The sequence below is a fragment of the Chiloscyllium plagiosum genome, unplaced genomic scaffold, assembly GCF_037043375.1.
Source record: "Chiloscyllium plagiosum isolate Xiang-an unplaced genomic scaffold, Cpla_swu_hap1 HiC_scaffold_15, whole genome shotgun sequence".
NCBI lineage: Eukaryota > Metazoa > Chordata > Chondrichthyes > Orectolobiformes > Hemiscylliidae > Chiloscyllium > Chiloscyllium plagiosum.
The window spans coordinates 47,702,287-47,718,166 of record NW_028270153.1 but is presented as its reverse complement, the minus strand read 5'-3'; the positions used below and the strand labels follow the sequence as shown (position 1 = coordinate 47,718,166).

At 40.7% G+C, this 15,880-nt stretch overlaps 1 protein-coding gene across 1 annotated transcript in view; it reads left to right on the top strand.

Moving 5' to 3' along the window:
• Positions 1–13,589, top strand: part of zfp64 (zinc finger protein 64 homolog (mouse)) — a 67,278-nt gene extending 53,689 nt beyond the window's left edge. Inside the window, exon 6 of the mRNA XM_043710242.2 lies at positions 10,932–13,589. Within this exon, the coding sequence (XP_043566177.1) occupies positions 10,932–12,553 (1,622 nt within the window). The 3' untranslated portion in view covers positions 12,554–13,589. The remainder of the gene's footprint in view (positions 1–10,931) is intronic.
• The last annotated feature ends 2,291 nt before the right edge of the window (positions 13,590–15,880 follow it).

Genomic DNA, 15,880 nt, shown 5'->3' with positions numbered 1-15,880 from the left:
GTGACAGGTAAAATCCTCATGATTCGGTGCAAGTTGTGTTTTTGTTGTTCAGATTCTGATATAATGTTGATTCAGACCACCATGGAGTTCACTGTAGCTGACCCCAATGGAAAACCATTATTCTGGAATCAATAAAAATCATTCATTTGGTATATTTTCAACAGCTGGATGATATTAGTTACTCTCCACTTCATTGCTAATCTTTCTCCTTTTCAATCATTTCTCTAGATTTATCGATTGCTACATTGGCTCCAAGTCTTGCAATGCCATATTTAAAATACTCATCCTCGTGTTCAAATCCCTGCATAGCCTTACTTCTTTCTACCTCTGTGACCTCCTCAAAGCCTAAAAACAAATCTATGTTCTCTTCCAATTCTGGTATCCTGTGCATCCGTGATTTCATTGTCCACCTTTAATGGCTTGGCCTCTACTGCCTAGATTCCACATTCTGGAATTCCCATCTAAGTCCCTACACCTCACTCCTTCACCTTTCAGACCCTGCTTAAAATTTGTGTCTTGGACTAAGTTTTTCATCAGTACCCAATCTCGGGTGGTTCCTTGCTTTAATTGGTAGCATACTGACTGTTAATCACAAGATTCTGGGTCATGTACTACTTTAGGATTTGTACACAAGTTCAAGGTTGTCACACCAGTGTCATACTGAGGGGGCATTGCACTTTCAGATGACAACTTAAAATAAGATGTCACCTGCTGGCTTAGATGAATGGAGTAGATCCAATGGCACTGTTTTGAAAATGAGCATGAGGTTAGCCCCAGTGTCCTGGCTAATATTTATCCATCAGTCAACATCTCAACAAACATTATCTGGTCATTATGGCTTTGCTATTTGTGAGAGTTTGCTGAACAAAATGAGTTACCATAATTGCATCATTTCAACAGTGACTATGTTTCAAAAAAATACTTCATTGGCTGTAAAGTGCTTTGAGATATCTGGCAGTTGTCAACATTGCTACATAACAGCAAGTCTTTCTTTCTTCGGTAGTAACAGAACAGAGTGACATAGTGGCTCAGGAGTTAGCACTGCTGCCTCACAGCGCCAGGGTTTGATTCCACCCTCGGGTGACTGTCTGATTGTGTAGAGCTTGCGCATCCTCCCAGTGTCTGCGTGGGTTTCCTCCGGGTGCTCCGGTTTCCTCCCACAGTCCAAGATGTGCAGGCTGGATGGATTGGCCAGGCTAAATGGCCTATGGGAATCCAGGGATGTACAGGGTTGGTAGATTAGCCATAGAGAATGCTAGGTTACAGGAATGGGATGGGTCTGGAGGATATGCTCTTCAGAGAGTTGGTGTCGATTCAAAGGCCCAAATGGTCTCCCTCTGCACTCTGAATGCTGCATGATTCTACCATCTATCTTAATATCCAGTTGTGGCTTAATATTAAATTTTGTTTGATATTGTGCGTAATATCTTGGAATGTTTTATTATGTTAAAAACACTGTATAAATGCAGTTAATCGTTGTTAACTTTTATTAATATTATTATTCATTTATGCTATTTCTGACTCAAAATCTAAAAACTGGTAAACTAATGCAATGTTAGGAATGTTCTATTGTGTAAGACACAATACATTAGGACAACTTTTGCTGTTGACATAGTTCCAGGGATGAGGAATGTCAGTTATGAAGATAGATCCAAGGAGTTAAGTCTGTTTTCCTGAGGGAAAAGAATGCTGAAAGGAGATTTGATAGAGGCATTTAAAATCATGAGGAGACTGGCAGATGGATAGTGAGAAAATATTCACATTCATAAAAGTATTCAAAGGGACAGGCCACAGATTTTAATTATGTAATTAAAAAAAGCAGAAGGGATACAAGGAAACCTTTATTTTCACACAGCAAGTAGTTGTGATCTGAAATGCATTGCCAAATAGTGTGGTGGAGGTAAGTTCAATCGAGGCCTTCAAAGGGGAATTAGTTAGCTGAAAAGGAAGTATGTGCAGCATTGTGCAGAGGAGAGGCAAGTGCTGATTGGTTAGCAAGTAAACTTCTGGCAGGTAACTTGCCAGGTATAAAATTTAAAATAAGTTTCACAGTTAATTGTCAGTCACCATCTAACTGTACATTCTCCACAGCAAGACCTCTATCAATCAGAGTCAAATTGTCAACCAATCAGAACTTTTCTTCATACAGTATAAATGTTGTTTTCTCTTTACCTTGGCATTTCTTGCGAATTGTACTGATGAGTGCACGATGAAAAGCTTTGGCAAAATGAGTCTTTGTTTTCAGAAAGAGTCAAGTTCTGTATCATCAAATGACTATATGTCTGTGCATAAATTATTCAGCAACTTCTGGTGAGGGACATGTGCAGTTAAATGTTAATATGCAAATATTGTTGTCGATGTTGCATCCCTTTTGTCATTAAATTTGCTAAACTGCGATGTCACTGACTGCCTCATCATTGAAATGCATTGAATGCAATGAAGATGCTACTTTTGGCATGGTGTCTTTGAAAGCTAAGACCTTTCATTACACACTAAGTCCCCTTTGTGCAGCTTGATAACTATTCATTACTGCCAATCAACCTGTCTGAAAATAAACTGTTACAAGAGTGGAGTCTTACTCCAGGATTAATTATTGAATACTTTAAATGTATTGAATTTACCATTTAACTATGTTTTCAGTTTTTCTTTGTCACATCAGTTCTGTCTCTTAATTTTTCTTTCTGTTTTTCTTTTCTGCACTTGATCTGACATTGAATTCACCTACTCCAATTACACCTGTTTCTCAGTTCTTACCCTGTTAATTTCACAATCCTTTGATCTGATCAGTAAAGAAGATATACCATTGGTTGCCTGTTTACTTGGTCTCTGACATCCTTTATTCCTCATTGCCCTGTATCAGCATGTTGAGTGACTTAGTGCAAAAAAAAATGTATTGAGCTGGAGTGCAAGGGAAGGTCTGACATGGCAGATGCTGTGAGATAATTCTCTGCTATGAAATCTTTCTCCTCATTCTCTTGCTGAAATTGAGTTATGCTTTATGAACATTCTCTGAGACTACATTTAAATTTATGTTAACGGCATAAGGTCACTCAGAGTTTGTTGGTTTGATGAGGGAAGTTTATAGATTAGGAAGTGCTTGTAAATTCTGGCTTCAGTGTTCAAAAAATGGATTACCACTTTTTATATAATTTTTTACACTTGATCTTTCTTTATGCTTCTATCTGCATCACAACCTTGAGTTTGGAATAGTGGAAAATTCCATAAAAAAGCAAATTGCAAATTCTGTGACATATAAATGTTGGAAAACCAGTCTAATATGACATCTATTCACTTAGCAAACCTGCCCTCAGGACTTGTTTCACACTGTATGACTCTGTGACTTAGGTTGGGAAAGATAAATGACATCCAATACTTGCTCCCCTGGTCTGCATCATGTAAACTATTTGCAGTCAGAGTAGTGAAAGGGGTAGAATTCAGGACTCCAGGGTGGAAAGCTGGCCAAGAATTTCAGTTCCTGAATTCTAATGAACGACAACAGCAGGAAGTGCCCAATGTCTTTTGATGAGTGTGCAATAGGACTTGGCTTCCTTCACAGCAATATGATCTACCACCATAATTGTCAAAGATGGTGTGAATAAATAGCTGCTTAGTTATTGGGATTGAAGAGTATCTAGCATGTTTGCTGTGTTATAGCAAGGTGTTAGTCTCTCCACGAGACAGAAAGAAGGAAAAAGTATAAGAACCTCCTGAGGATTAAGTTTTTCCCTTTACATTAGTAATTACACCTTCAGCATGTGTAAGATTGAAATGTTGGGTTTTGCCTTAACTGAGTGGATCTTAACTTCTGCTTTTGACTTGAGCTGATTAATGAACTCAATAACGCACTTAAGACAAAAAACAATTTGTGTTAGTTAAACAATTAATGAGAAACTTGTAAATCTACCCAAGGATTTGCTTCCTATATCATTTCAATTTCTCACGTTAAAATTGGTAGCTTCATTTGAGTGTTGCTAGGATGTTTGTATTGAGCCTGGAGGACAGTTTTGCCTGAAGGAGGAGTTTCTTTTTGTGATCTTGCAACAAGAGCATAATGTAAGTCTGTCAATGCTCAAAACGTAAGAGAAACTGAAGAGTAAATAACCGAGTGAGATGATGATCTGACATACTCATTGACTTGGACTTGTAAGCATCCCTGTGCCTCTGCAGCACAAGTATTTCCAATGTTTCTCTTACCTGGGCCTGACTAAAAAGCAATATGTAAAGAAACTGTTCTGTCAGATATGTATCAGCACCTTGACATTACACTACAGCCTAGGAATAACCAGAGGATAATGTCATTTAAATGTCATCTGAAAGGCTGCACTTGTGCCTACAACTTCTGGTCATTTGTGGGTAAATGAGGCCACTTTAAGTTTCCCAGTGCACCACAGAAGGAACAGAATTCCTTTACTGTCTCAAAAGAAATTCAATAGTAAGGTGTCACACAAAAGACCAAATTTAGTCATGCAAGGTGTTGTTTGTGGAGATATGGAACCTGCTTTTCTTCTCAACAGGAGGAGTTGTTTTCCTCTGAATGTAAATATGGTTCCTGGGAGATGACTGCTTTCTGATCAGTGTGGCTGATGGTACTTTTGCTGAACCTTCACACTTCAAAAGAAAGGGTGTGAAGTAAAGCACATTTAGATGGGCGAAAGTAATAGCAGAACTTTACCTAAAATATTCCCAGTGTTTGGACCATTCTGATGGTGCCTTGAGGGAACAGCTGGAGAGACCTAGTTGAAAATATTGGACCTCATCATTGAAGAACAGACACATAACTGATGGAGACAAGCTACGGCAAAGTACTCCATTGCTTGAACCGACATGACTCTCTTCATGCCAGGCAGTGAACCTAGCAACTAATCGCTCATTTTTGTTTTTTTCAGACTCTAGATGTCCCCGTGCTTTGTTTTATGTTTAAGACTTAGAATTTTTAATGATTATTGCGCACTGAATATTTTTTCTGCAAAATTTAATGTTTAATATCTGTGAGCCTATTTACAAAAGTCAATTTGTGAATTGCATTTTTAATGCAATTTTTAATTTTTTTTTTCTTCATTCATGAAATGAGGACATGGCTGGCTAAGCCAGCAATGTTTGCTCATCACTAATTGGTCAGAGGACAGTTAAGAGCCAACCACATTGCTGTAGCCCTGGGGTCACATGTAGGACAGACAAGGTGAGGATGGTAGTTTCCTTCACTGAAAGGTATTATGAACCAGATGGGATTTTCCAACAATCAATTCATGGTCATCAATAGACTCTTAATTCCAGATTTTAAAAATTGAATTCAAGTTCCACTATCTGCCTTGGTAGGATTTGAACCCAGGTCTCCAGAACACTATCTGGGTCTCTGGATTAACAGTCCAGTGATAATACCACTAGGCCATCACTTCCTCATCAAGGAATGTGGATGTCACTGATCAGACAAGCATGTATTGCCTGTCCTTTATTGCCCTGAGAAAGTGATGGTGAACTGCCATCTTGAACTGCTAAAGTCCATTTTGTGCAAATACACCCATAATGTCATTAGAGAGGACATTTTGGGATTTTGGCCTTATGTCGCTGAAGGAACAACGATATCTTTCCAAGTCAGGATGGTTTGTGGCTTGGAGCAGATCTTGCAGATGATGGTGTTCTCATAGATCTGCCTTTGCCCTTTTAAAATGGTATTGGTCATGGTTTGAAAAATGCTACCTCAGGAGATTTTGTGAAATTCTGATGTGCTACTATGTGCAGTGGTGGAGGGAGTGAATGTGGTGCCAATCAAGTGGGCTGCTTTGTCCTAGATGGTGCAAAGCTTCTTAAGTATCATTGGAGCTTCACTCATCTAAGAAAGTGAGGAATATTCTATCACTTTTCTGATTTGTGCCTCATAAATGGTGGACAGCCTTTATGGGGTCAGGAGTTGAGGTCCTCACTGCAGGCTTCCTAGCCTCTGACCTATTCTATTAGCCATTATATTTATATGCCTCATATAGTTCAGTTTCTGTTCAATAGTCACCTCAAGGATGTTGATAATGTGGAATTTAGCAATGGTAATGCCATTGAGAGCCAAGGGATGTGATTTTCTCCTGTTGGGGCTGTTAATTGCTGGCAATTATGTGGCCTGATTGTTACTTGCCACTTTTCAGCCCAGATATTGTTCATGGACTGCTTCAGTATCTCAGGATCTGCAAAGAGTGCTGAATATTATGTAATCATCTGTGAACATACCCACTTCTGACTTCTGGATAGAGGGAAGGTCACTGATGAAGCAGCTGAAAATGGTTGGGCATAGCACACTACCCTGAGGAATGCCTGCAAGAGATGTCCTAGAGCTGGGGTGATAGACCTTAAACAACCACAGCCATCTTCCTATAGGCCAGGTATGACTGCAACCAGAGGAGCATTTTCCCTGATTCCCATTGATTTTCGCAGAGCCATAGAGATGTCCTCCCAGAAACAGATCCTTTGGTCCAACTTGTCCATGCCGACCAGATATTCTAACCAAATCTTGTCCCGTTTAACAGCACTTGGCCCATATCCCTTTAAACCCTTCCTATTCATATACCCATCCAGATCTCTTTCATCTGCTGTAATTGTACCAGCCTCCACCACTTCCTCAATACACGCACCACCATCTGTGTGAAAATGTTGCCCCTTATTTCCCTTTGAAATCTTTACCCTCTCACCCTTAACCTTTGCCCTTTAGATCTGGACTCCTCTACCCCAGGGAAGAGTCTTTCTCTATTTATCCTATCCATGTCCATCATGATTTTATAAACCTCTGTAAAGTCACCCCTCAGCCTCTGACGCTCCAGGGAAACCAGTCCCAGCTATTCAGCTGCTCCCTTCGCTCAAATCCTCAAACCCTGGCAACATCCTTGCACATCTTTTCTGAACTCTTTCAAGTTTCACAACGTTCTTCTGAAAGGAAGGAGACCAGAATTGCACACAATATTCCAAAAGTGGCCGAACCAACATCCAGTACAGCTGCAACATGACCTCCTAACTCCTTTACTCTATCCACTGACCAATAAAGGAAAGCATACCAAACACCTTCTTCACTATCCTATCTATCTGCGACTCCACTTTCAAGGAGCTATGAACCTGCACTCCAAGGTCTCTTTGTTCAGCAACACTCCCTAGGACCTTACCATTAAGTGTATATGTCCTGCTCTGATTTGCACTCCCAAAATGCAGCACCTCACATTTATCTGAATTAACCTCCATCTGCCACTCCTCAGCCCATTGGCCCATCTGATCAATATCCGATTGTACACTGAGGTAACCTTCGCTGTCCACTACACCTCCAATTTTGGTGTAATCTGCAAACTTACTAACTATACCTCTTATGTTCACTACCAAATCATTTATATAAATGGTGAAAAGCAGTAGACCCAGCACCGATCCTTGTAACACACCACTGGTCACAGATAGAGCTCCTTGATGCCACAGTTGGTCAAATGCAGCCTATGTATCTCATCTCACTGTATTTCAGTGCCTCTTGTATTTTGTGACTTACTGATTATTACTTTAATGCACTCCATGTTATGACTTACTGAAAGGAGTACCTGTGAAACATTTCTTGTCCTGAGGACCTGACAATAATGTTGGTGCATTTGGCCCTTCCTCCTCTACATGGTGTCAACCTGTCTCTATGCCAAGAGTAGCCTTATCTAGTTCCTGCTGTGACTTGCGATTGTATTGTGCTCCTGCTTCCACTGTAGGCCTGGTCAAATTTCAATCTCCTGGTCTAACTATGCATAGATTATTGCTGATCATTGATGAATGATTAAAGCATGCTTCCATGCTGGTCTTAGTTAGATTGAAGAGGAAAAGAGGTGAGCAATGCACTGGTCTTTTGCTGATCAGCATTTTACAATTCAGCTCAGCTTTACGTGGCTCATCAGCCGCCCTACTGACAGGAATTTCATTCAGAGCATATATTCTACTTCTAAATACACTGAAGGTGAGCTACTTAGAATGAGCACATCTAGCTACACTTGCAAGTCCTTGCCCACTCCTGCAACCATGCCCCTCCCCTCAACTGTAGCCCTTAATATTTACCCCTTCTCTTTGCTGATCTTGCCCAAGCAAACATCCTTTATGTCTCACCATGGACAAAGTATTTGATACTGGTGGGTATCCAGCCAAGCACAGTCCTGTGATGATTTTACATGATTTGACGTGTCCATTAGCTGGAGCAGCCAATCTGCTGTTCAGCAGAGATTCTCTGTCTTGGTAGTGATCCCATTTTGAATCTGGACCTCTTAATTTTTGTAGCTCATTTCCTCTGGGTAGTGCATTCACCCAGGAAGGTGCTGGTACCCACTAATTATAAAGTCTGCTGCTGTGGTATATGAAGAACTCGGAAATGACATTAATTGCTTTGAAATTACTCACTATCGATTCTAAAAAGCCACACAGGAAGTAAATAATTGTACTGTAAGAGATTATTGTTATGTTGTGACAAAGCAGCACATTCTGTTTTTGCAAATAATTGTCATTTCGCGGCAATAACACAAGCTGTAGGCACTTTAAGTAAAATGTCAGGGCGTATGCTCCAGTTACTAATATTGTGTAAAATGTTTTAGGCAGGGCCTCAGTTTGTTTGTATGCATAGCCACAGCAGGAGTTCCTCAGCTGCTGTGGAATGTGAAGGCTGCCACTGTATCATAACAAGGACTCAAGCTCAAGCACACTTGCAAATTTATATTCCAAATATCCAAGAAATGAGATAATTAATTTAGTTGCCATCAAAATCATAATGGAATCCATGAACTGTCTCCACATATATATATATATATATATATATATATATTAATATCATCAGCAGTTTCTATTGTGTTCTTGAAGAACTAGCAAGAATTCACCTGCCAATTAAAGATTGGCAAATCTCTATAGCTGTACTCTAAAAGGAGAAAAGAAAATATATCCTGCAAAATGGTGAGGACTTTTTTGTGTAGAACAATGACAAGCAAGAGCTGAGAAAACCCAATATTCCAGTAACCAGGTTTTCCATATTTTCATATGTTCTCATTTTTAATGGAAATGTGAATACGTAGAGTCGTACAGCATGGAAACAGACCCTTCAGTCCAAACCATCTGTGCTGCCCGTACATCCCAGTCTGACCTAGTCCCATTTGCCAGTATTTGGCCCATATTCCTCTGAATCCTTCCTATTCACATACCCATCCAGATGCCTTTAAAACGTTGTAATTGTACCAGCCTCCCCCGCCTCCTCTGGTAGCTCGTTCTGTACACACATCACCCTCTGTGTGAAAATGTTACCCCTCCGATCCTTATTAAATCTTTACTCTCCTCTCATAAATCTATGTCCTTTAGATTTGGACTCCTCCACTTTAGGAAAAAGACCTTAGTCATCCCTCAGTCTCTGAAGCTAAAGGGAAAATAGCCGCAGTCTATTCAGTCTCTCCCTAGAGCTCAAACCTCCATTTCTGGCAACATTCTTGTAAATCTTTTATGCACCCTCTCAACTTTAACAACATACTTCCTATAGAATAGTGACCAGAATTGTGCACAGTATTCAAAAGGTGGCCTCACCAATGTGCTTGATAGCTGAAAAATGTCATTCCAACTCCTATATCAAAGCATTGACCAATGAAGACAAGCATACCAAATGCTTTCGTCACCAACTTGTCCACTTGTGACTCCACTTTCAAGGAGCCATGCATCTACACCCCCAGATCTCTTTGTTCACCAACACTCCCCAGTGCCCTACCATTAACTGAATAAGTCCTGCCCTGGTTGACATTGAACATTTGCCTTTACACCAGGCCTTTACATGTCCAGCTACATACAGTCGCTGTTCTCTAAAATTTCTATTGTTTAATTCTAAAAGAATCAAATCTAGAATCTTCTCATTTGCATTAAAATTGTGTTGTTCTTGGTCAACTTTTCCTGCGCATGTCACTGTATACTCTTGCGTTTCTTATCATTGATTTCAAATTCCTATGTGGTTTCCTTGTTTATGTACTGAGAGATTCTACCTTGTTCCCTTGACCAAAAATAGTACTCGAAGTACCATGTATGTCTGTTCCATTCTAACTGCCAATCCATCCATTTTTTTTTCAAGGCTTGAAATATCATGTTCATCATTTGCTGACTCTGACAGAGGCCTATACTGCTGTGGAGTATTTGGACTTTGCTCATACAAAATACAATGTAATGTCATAAGGACTGTAAGCACTTGAGATACAAGCATGAAAAAGAAAGAAGAAAAGCACCTTCCTTGGTTTTGAAAGACATTATCAGCCCAAAGTAATCAAGTGGTTGCCTTGGCTGTATCCAACCTTAATAGTGATACAATTGAGGTAGAAAGAAATAAAACTTTTCATTTCACAATGAATTCTTAGTATAAACTAAAATTTGGACAATGGCAAATAGATCAAATCAAAGCATGTTTCCCAAAAAGACTTGGACAGTCTGTGTGCAATGGAGTTATTTATTCTGCCAGTGCTGAGTAATTCACTTAAAAGTAACAAATGTAAACATCTTTAGAATGACTATTCAGTATTACAATTAATTGTTTAAAAAATCATTTGCAGGTACATCATTCTTTTAACAGAACATTCCACAGATCTTTAAAAATATATGACATCAAATCATTTAAGATATTAGGATAAATAACAGAAGTTTGATCAAAGAATTGGGTTCGAAAGAATGTCTCAAGAAAGAAAAATAGGTGAAGAATTGTAAGGAAAGAATTCCAGAGCTTAAAGGCTTGCCTGTTAAATGGTTATCAATGGTGGAGCAATCAGCAGACTAGCTGCTACAGATACCAGAACTGAAGTGCAAGTACCTTTGGAAGATTTTGGAGCTAAAGGTGGTGGGATGAGGCCAGGGAAGAATTTGAAAACAATGCTGAGAATTTCAATTGAAAATTACCAATTTTAATCTTGTATTTATAATTTTGTTCTCCTCAGGGGACGCACCTTTCCAATGTCAGTTGTGTGATGCTAAATTTAAAATCAACTCGGACCTAAAAAGACACATGCGCATCCACTCTGGTGAAAAGCCCTATCAATGTAGCTTCTGTGATTACCGCTGCGCCATGAAGGGCAACCTCCGATCTCACGTCCGTGTAAAGCACAGCATGGAGAACACTTTCAAGTGCTCACAGTGTGACTTCCAGTGTGGGAACAAGTCCACATTGCGGCAGCACACAAGGACCCATCAACCGGATAAGCCAATAAAATGCTTGCAGTGCAGCTACTCCTGTGCTAGTAAAGGATCATTGAAGGTACACGAAAGAATTCATTCTGAAGATCGACCTTTCAGGTGCAAGTTTTGCTCCTTTGATTCGAAGCAACGTAGCAATCTCCTTATGCATCTTAAAAAACATCATATAGGCAAAGATAAACTGAGTGCAGGGAAGAAAGATGTTGATGGACAAAAGCAAGGCAGTTCGCGGCTAGTAGTCAAACTAGATGCCAAAAAGCCTTTCAAATGTGATATGTGTGACGCAAGTTTTGTCAGAGAAGATTCACTTCGCAGCCATAAGAATCAACACCGTGATTTATCTCACAGCAGTGATAACAGTGCACTAGCCATTTTACAGTTGCAGATACAACATGAAAACCAAACCAGTGTTCCTTCTGTGTCTAATCATCTTCAACCAAGATCAGTCACATCCTTTAGCAAAGGAGAGGTGAAGATTATAGTTAGCCAGCAGCTGAATCCAACTAACAGCATTGTTCAAACAGCAGTAAATGAACATCACACTGTAAGAGATACTGTGGTGTCTGATCCAAGTCATCAGAACAGAGATGATGTGACCTCCAGTGACCAATTGCAACTGTTACAGCAGGTCAATTTGATTGCTCCAACTCAACAAGCATTATCACAGAATGAAGTTGAAACTAACTCCTCTTTAGAGCAGGAAGCCACTTTACTTAGTCCTATTGATTCCAATGCCACTGACAGTCTCCATCAGGCGCTAATGCAAACTACAGCAGTTGATAATCAAGCATCTTCAAACAGCCAATCATTCATCACTGCTTCTACAATCAACTGTTCAGATCTGGATGGCCTAAATGCACTCATTCAAGAGGAGAGCAGGGATGTCACTGTAGTTAGTGACCCAAGCCAGACTGTTGCAACCACCTCCTCATCCTCAGCATCACCCATCTTCTCTTCACCATCTCCTCAGTTGCCGGGACCTAAACATACCTATCCTATTGTTCCAGCAGCAGCTCCATCCAGTGTTACATGCTCAGTATTACAAATTCCATCTCATAATTCATCAGCTACAGGATTCCCTCCACAGCCTGAGGAAACAAACAGTCTTTTGGTATCTGGCATTGGCATCAGCACTTCAGGAGTGATTATACAGAGTCTTCCCATGGTTGTTACAACAGCACAGCAACAACAAACTGATGATCCACTCTCTGAGCGGGCTTTCTACTCTGAGTCCAGTGCTTCATCAACCTTAGTGCTACAGGAAGCCTCGCAGCTTTCTGGTCGACAAACAATACACCTTACCTCTAGTGGAGACAGCACACAGCCTTCCTGTTCAGTCACAGAAACCCAAGGGTGGACAATGTAGAATTATGTTATCAATCTGGATTCTGAATGCCGTTGGCGAAAATGTCTGTTGAGTTCTGTGGACAGCTGTTGGGTGTCTTACACCGTAGATCATAAGATGTAATCATGAAAGAATGAATTATTTCACATGTCATTATCTGAAACCTTCAGCTAGCTTTCATAGCTTTGGTCATAAGTAAGATGCAGACTGGAATCTAATCTAATATTTGAAAACGTTAACCACCTTATTCTTAGGTGCTTCTCCATCCTAAGTATCTTAGGGGAAGGGTTGATTGAAAACTAGGAGAATAAGCAAAATTATTAGTGAATCACAACCTGACACCTGAAGAGTCTCATTGTTTGAGTCAACAATTAATTATTCATCCTGGTTGGAGGATGGAGGAAATGGGCTGAGGGGGCCCAGGGTTGTTCCAGTTTTGTAAGGAGTGATTGGGCATTTACTGAATCTGCACTATGGTGTTTGGAAGTGTTCCCATCCAGATTTCTATCTTCTGCAGGTAAGCATATGAGTGGCTATCACATGTGTCATGACTTCAGTCATACAAGGAACACAAAAAAAGTTAATAAGCATGTTTATACGTAGATTCAGCAAATACTTAAGAACGCAAATGAAGTTGACATTATTGCCAGGGGATTGGAGTTAAAGAATAAGAAAGTCCTTCTACAGTTGTACAATACTCCCATTGCATCTTGGGTGGCTATCCTTCATATATAAGGAAGGATATATTGCCTTGAAAGTGGCACAGTGAAGGTTCGTTAGATTGGTTCCTGGGATTAGAAGGTATGAGACTGAGTAATTTGAAGTTTAAAAGAATGATAGATGATCTCAGCAATTTAAAAGATTGATACATGATCTCTTTCAAACTTACAAAATTCTGAAAAGTTATTTCTCCCGTCTGGAGACTCTCGACCAGACTCAGGATAAAGGGTCAACCAAAGTTTGTGAGAAGATTTGTAGCTCGGGTGCTCGTTGCTGTGGTTCTGTTCGCTGAGCTGGAAGTTTTTGTTGCAAACGTTTCGTCCCCTGTCTAGGTGACATCCTCAGTGCTTGGGAGCCTCCTGTGAAGCGCTTCTGTGGTGTTTCCTCTGGCATTTATAGTGGCCTGTCCCTGCCGCTTCCGGTTGTCAGTTTCAGCTGTCCGCTGTAGTGGCCGGTATATTGGGTCCAGGTGTATGTGTTTGTTGATGGAGTTTGTGGATGAGTGCCAAGCTTCTAGGAATTCTCTGGCTGTTCTTTGTTTCGCTTGCCCTATAATGGTAGTGTTGTCCCAGTCAAATTCATGTTGCTTGTCGTCTGCGTGTGTGGCTACTAGGGATAGTTGGTCGTGTCGTTTCGTGGTTAGTTGATGTTCGTGGATGTGGATCGTTAGCTGTCTTCCTGTTTGTCATATATAGTGTTTTGCACAGTCCTTGCATGGGATTTTGTACACTACGTTAGTTTTGCTCATACTGGGTATCGGGTCCTTCGTTTTGGTGAGTTGTTGTCTGAGAGTGGCTGTTGGTTTGTGTGCTGTTATAAGTCCTAGTGGTCGCAGTAGTCTGGCTGTCATTTCAGAGATGTTCTTGATGTATGGTAGTGTGGCTAGTCCTTTGGGTTGCGGCATGTCCTCGTTCTATTGCCTCTCCCTTAGGCATCTGTTGATGAAATTGCGAGGATATCCGTTTTTTGCGAATACCTTGTATAGGTGTTCCTCTTCATCTTTTTTGCAGTTCTGGTGTGCTGCAATGTGTTGTGGCCCTTTTGAATAGTGTCTTGATGCAACTTCGTTTGTGTGTATTGGGGTGGTTGCTTTCATAGTTCAGGACTTGGTCTGTGTGTGTGGCTTTCCTGTGTACCTTAGTGGTGAATTCTCCGTTTGGTGTTCTCTGTACCCTCACGTCTAGGAATGGGAGTTGGTTATCCTTTTCTTCTTCTCTCGTGAATCGGATTCCTGTGAGTGTGGAGTTGATGATCCGGTGTGTATTCTCTATTTCCGTGTTTTTAATGATTACAAAGGTGTCATCAACGTATCTGACCCAGAGTTTGGGTTGAATTTGTGGTAAGACTGTTCGTTCTAACCTTTGCAAAAACGGATATCCTCGCAATTTCATCAACAAATGCCTAAGGGAGAGACAACAGAATGAGGACATGCCACAACCCAAAGGACTAGCCAACTACCATACATCAAGAACATCTCTGAAATGACAGCCAGACTACTGCGACCATTAGGACTTATAACAGCACACAAACCAACAGCCACTCTCACAACAACTCACCAAAACGAAGGACCCGATACCCAGTATGAGCAAAACTAACGTAGTGTACAAAATGCCATGCAAGGACTGCACAAAACACTATATAGGACAAACAGGAAGACAGCTAACGATCCGCATCCACGAACATCAACTAGCCACGAAACGACACGACCAGCTATCCCTAGTAGCCACACACGCAGACGACAAGCAACATGAATTTGACTGGGACAACACTACCATTATAGGGCAAGCGAAACAAAGAACAGCCAGGGAATTCCTAGAGGCATGACACTCATCCACAAACTCCATCAACAAACACATACACCTGGACCCAATATACTGGCCACTACAGCGGACAGCTGAAACTGACAACCGGAAGCGGCAGGGACAGGCCACTATAAATACCGGAGGAAACACCACAGAAGCGCTTCACAGGAGGCTCCCAAGCACTGAGGATGTCACCTAGACAGGGGACGAAACGTTTGCAACAAAAACTTCCAGCTCGGCGAACAGAACCACAGCAAAGGGTCAATTGTTTAGGATTGAAATGAGGAAAAATATATTCACCAGGATGTTGTGAATCTTTGTTGTTTGGCCCTAGAAGGTTGTGGACATGCCATTATTGAGTGTGTTAAAAACTGGTTTTTGATCTCTCAGGGAACCAGAGTATATTGAGGGGGAAGGGGGGTGGGAGGGAGAAGAAGGGGGGAGGTTGAGGATTGTCAAAGACAGGGAGTTAATGTAGAAGAAAAGCCATGATTGTATTTGAGTGGTGAGCACATTCAAGGAGCTGAATGATCAGCTCCTTCTTCTATTTCTTATGTTCTTGTTGATCTGCGTTCATAGATTGATGATGTTTATTGTCTAGGCTCATGGATGTAGGAAAGGAACAAATGCAAATACTTGTAAATCAATCATCATCTAGTGTGTATCTGATAGGGAAAGATGTTTGAGGGAAAATAACTAGTTTTCGTCAGACCTTATTAGAATGTCTTATCAAATGTTTTGACTGACTACAGCAAAGTAAGCAGTATGAATTATGCCAACTGGAGAGAAACAGCAATGAAATATGTAGGGCAGTAGAGCGTATAAA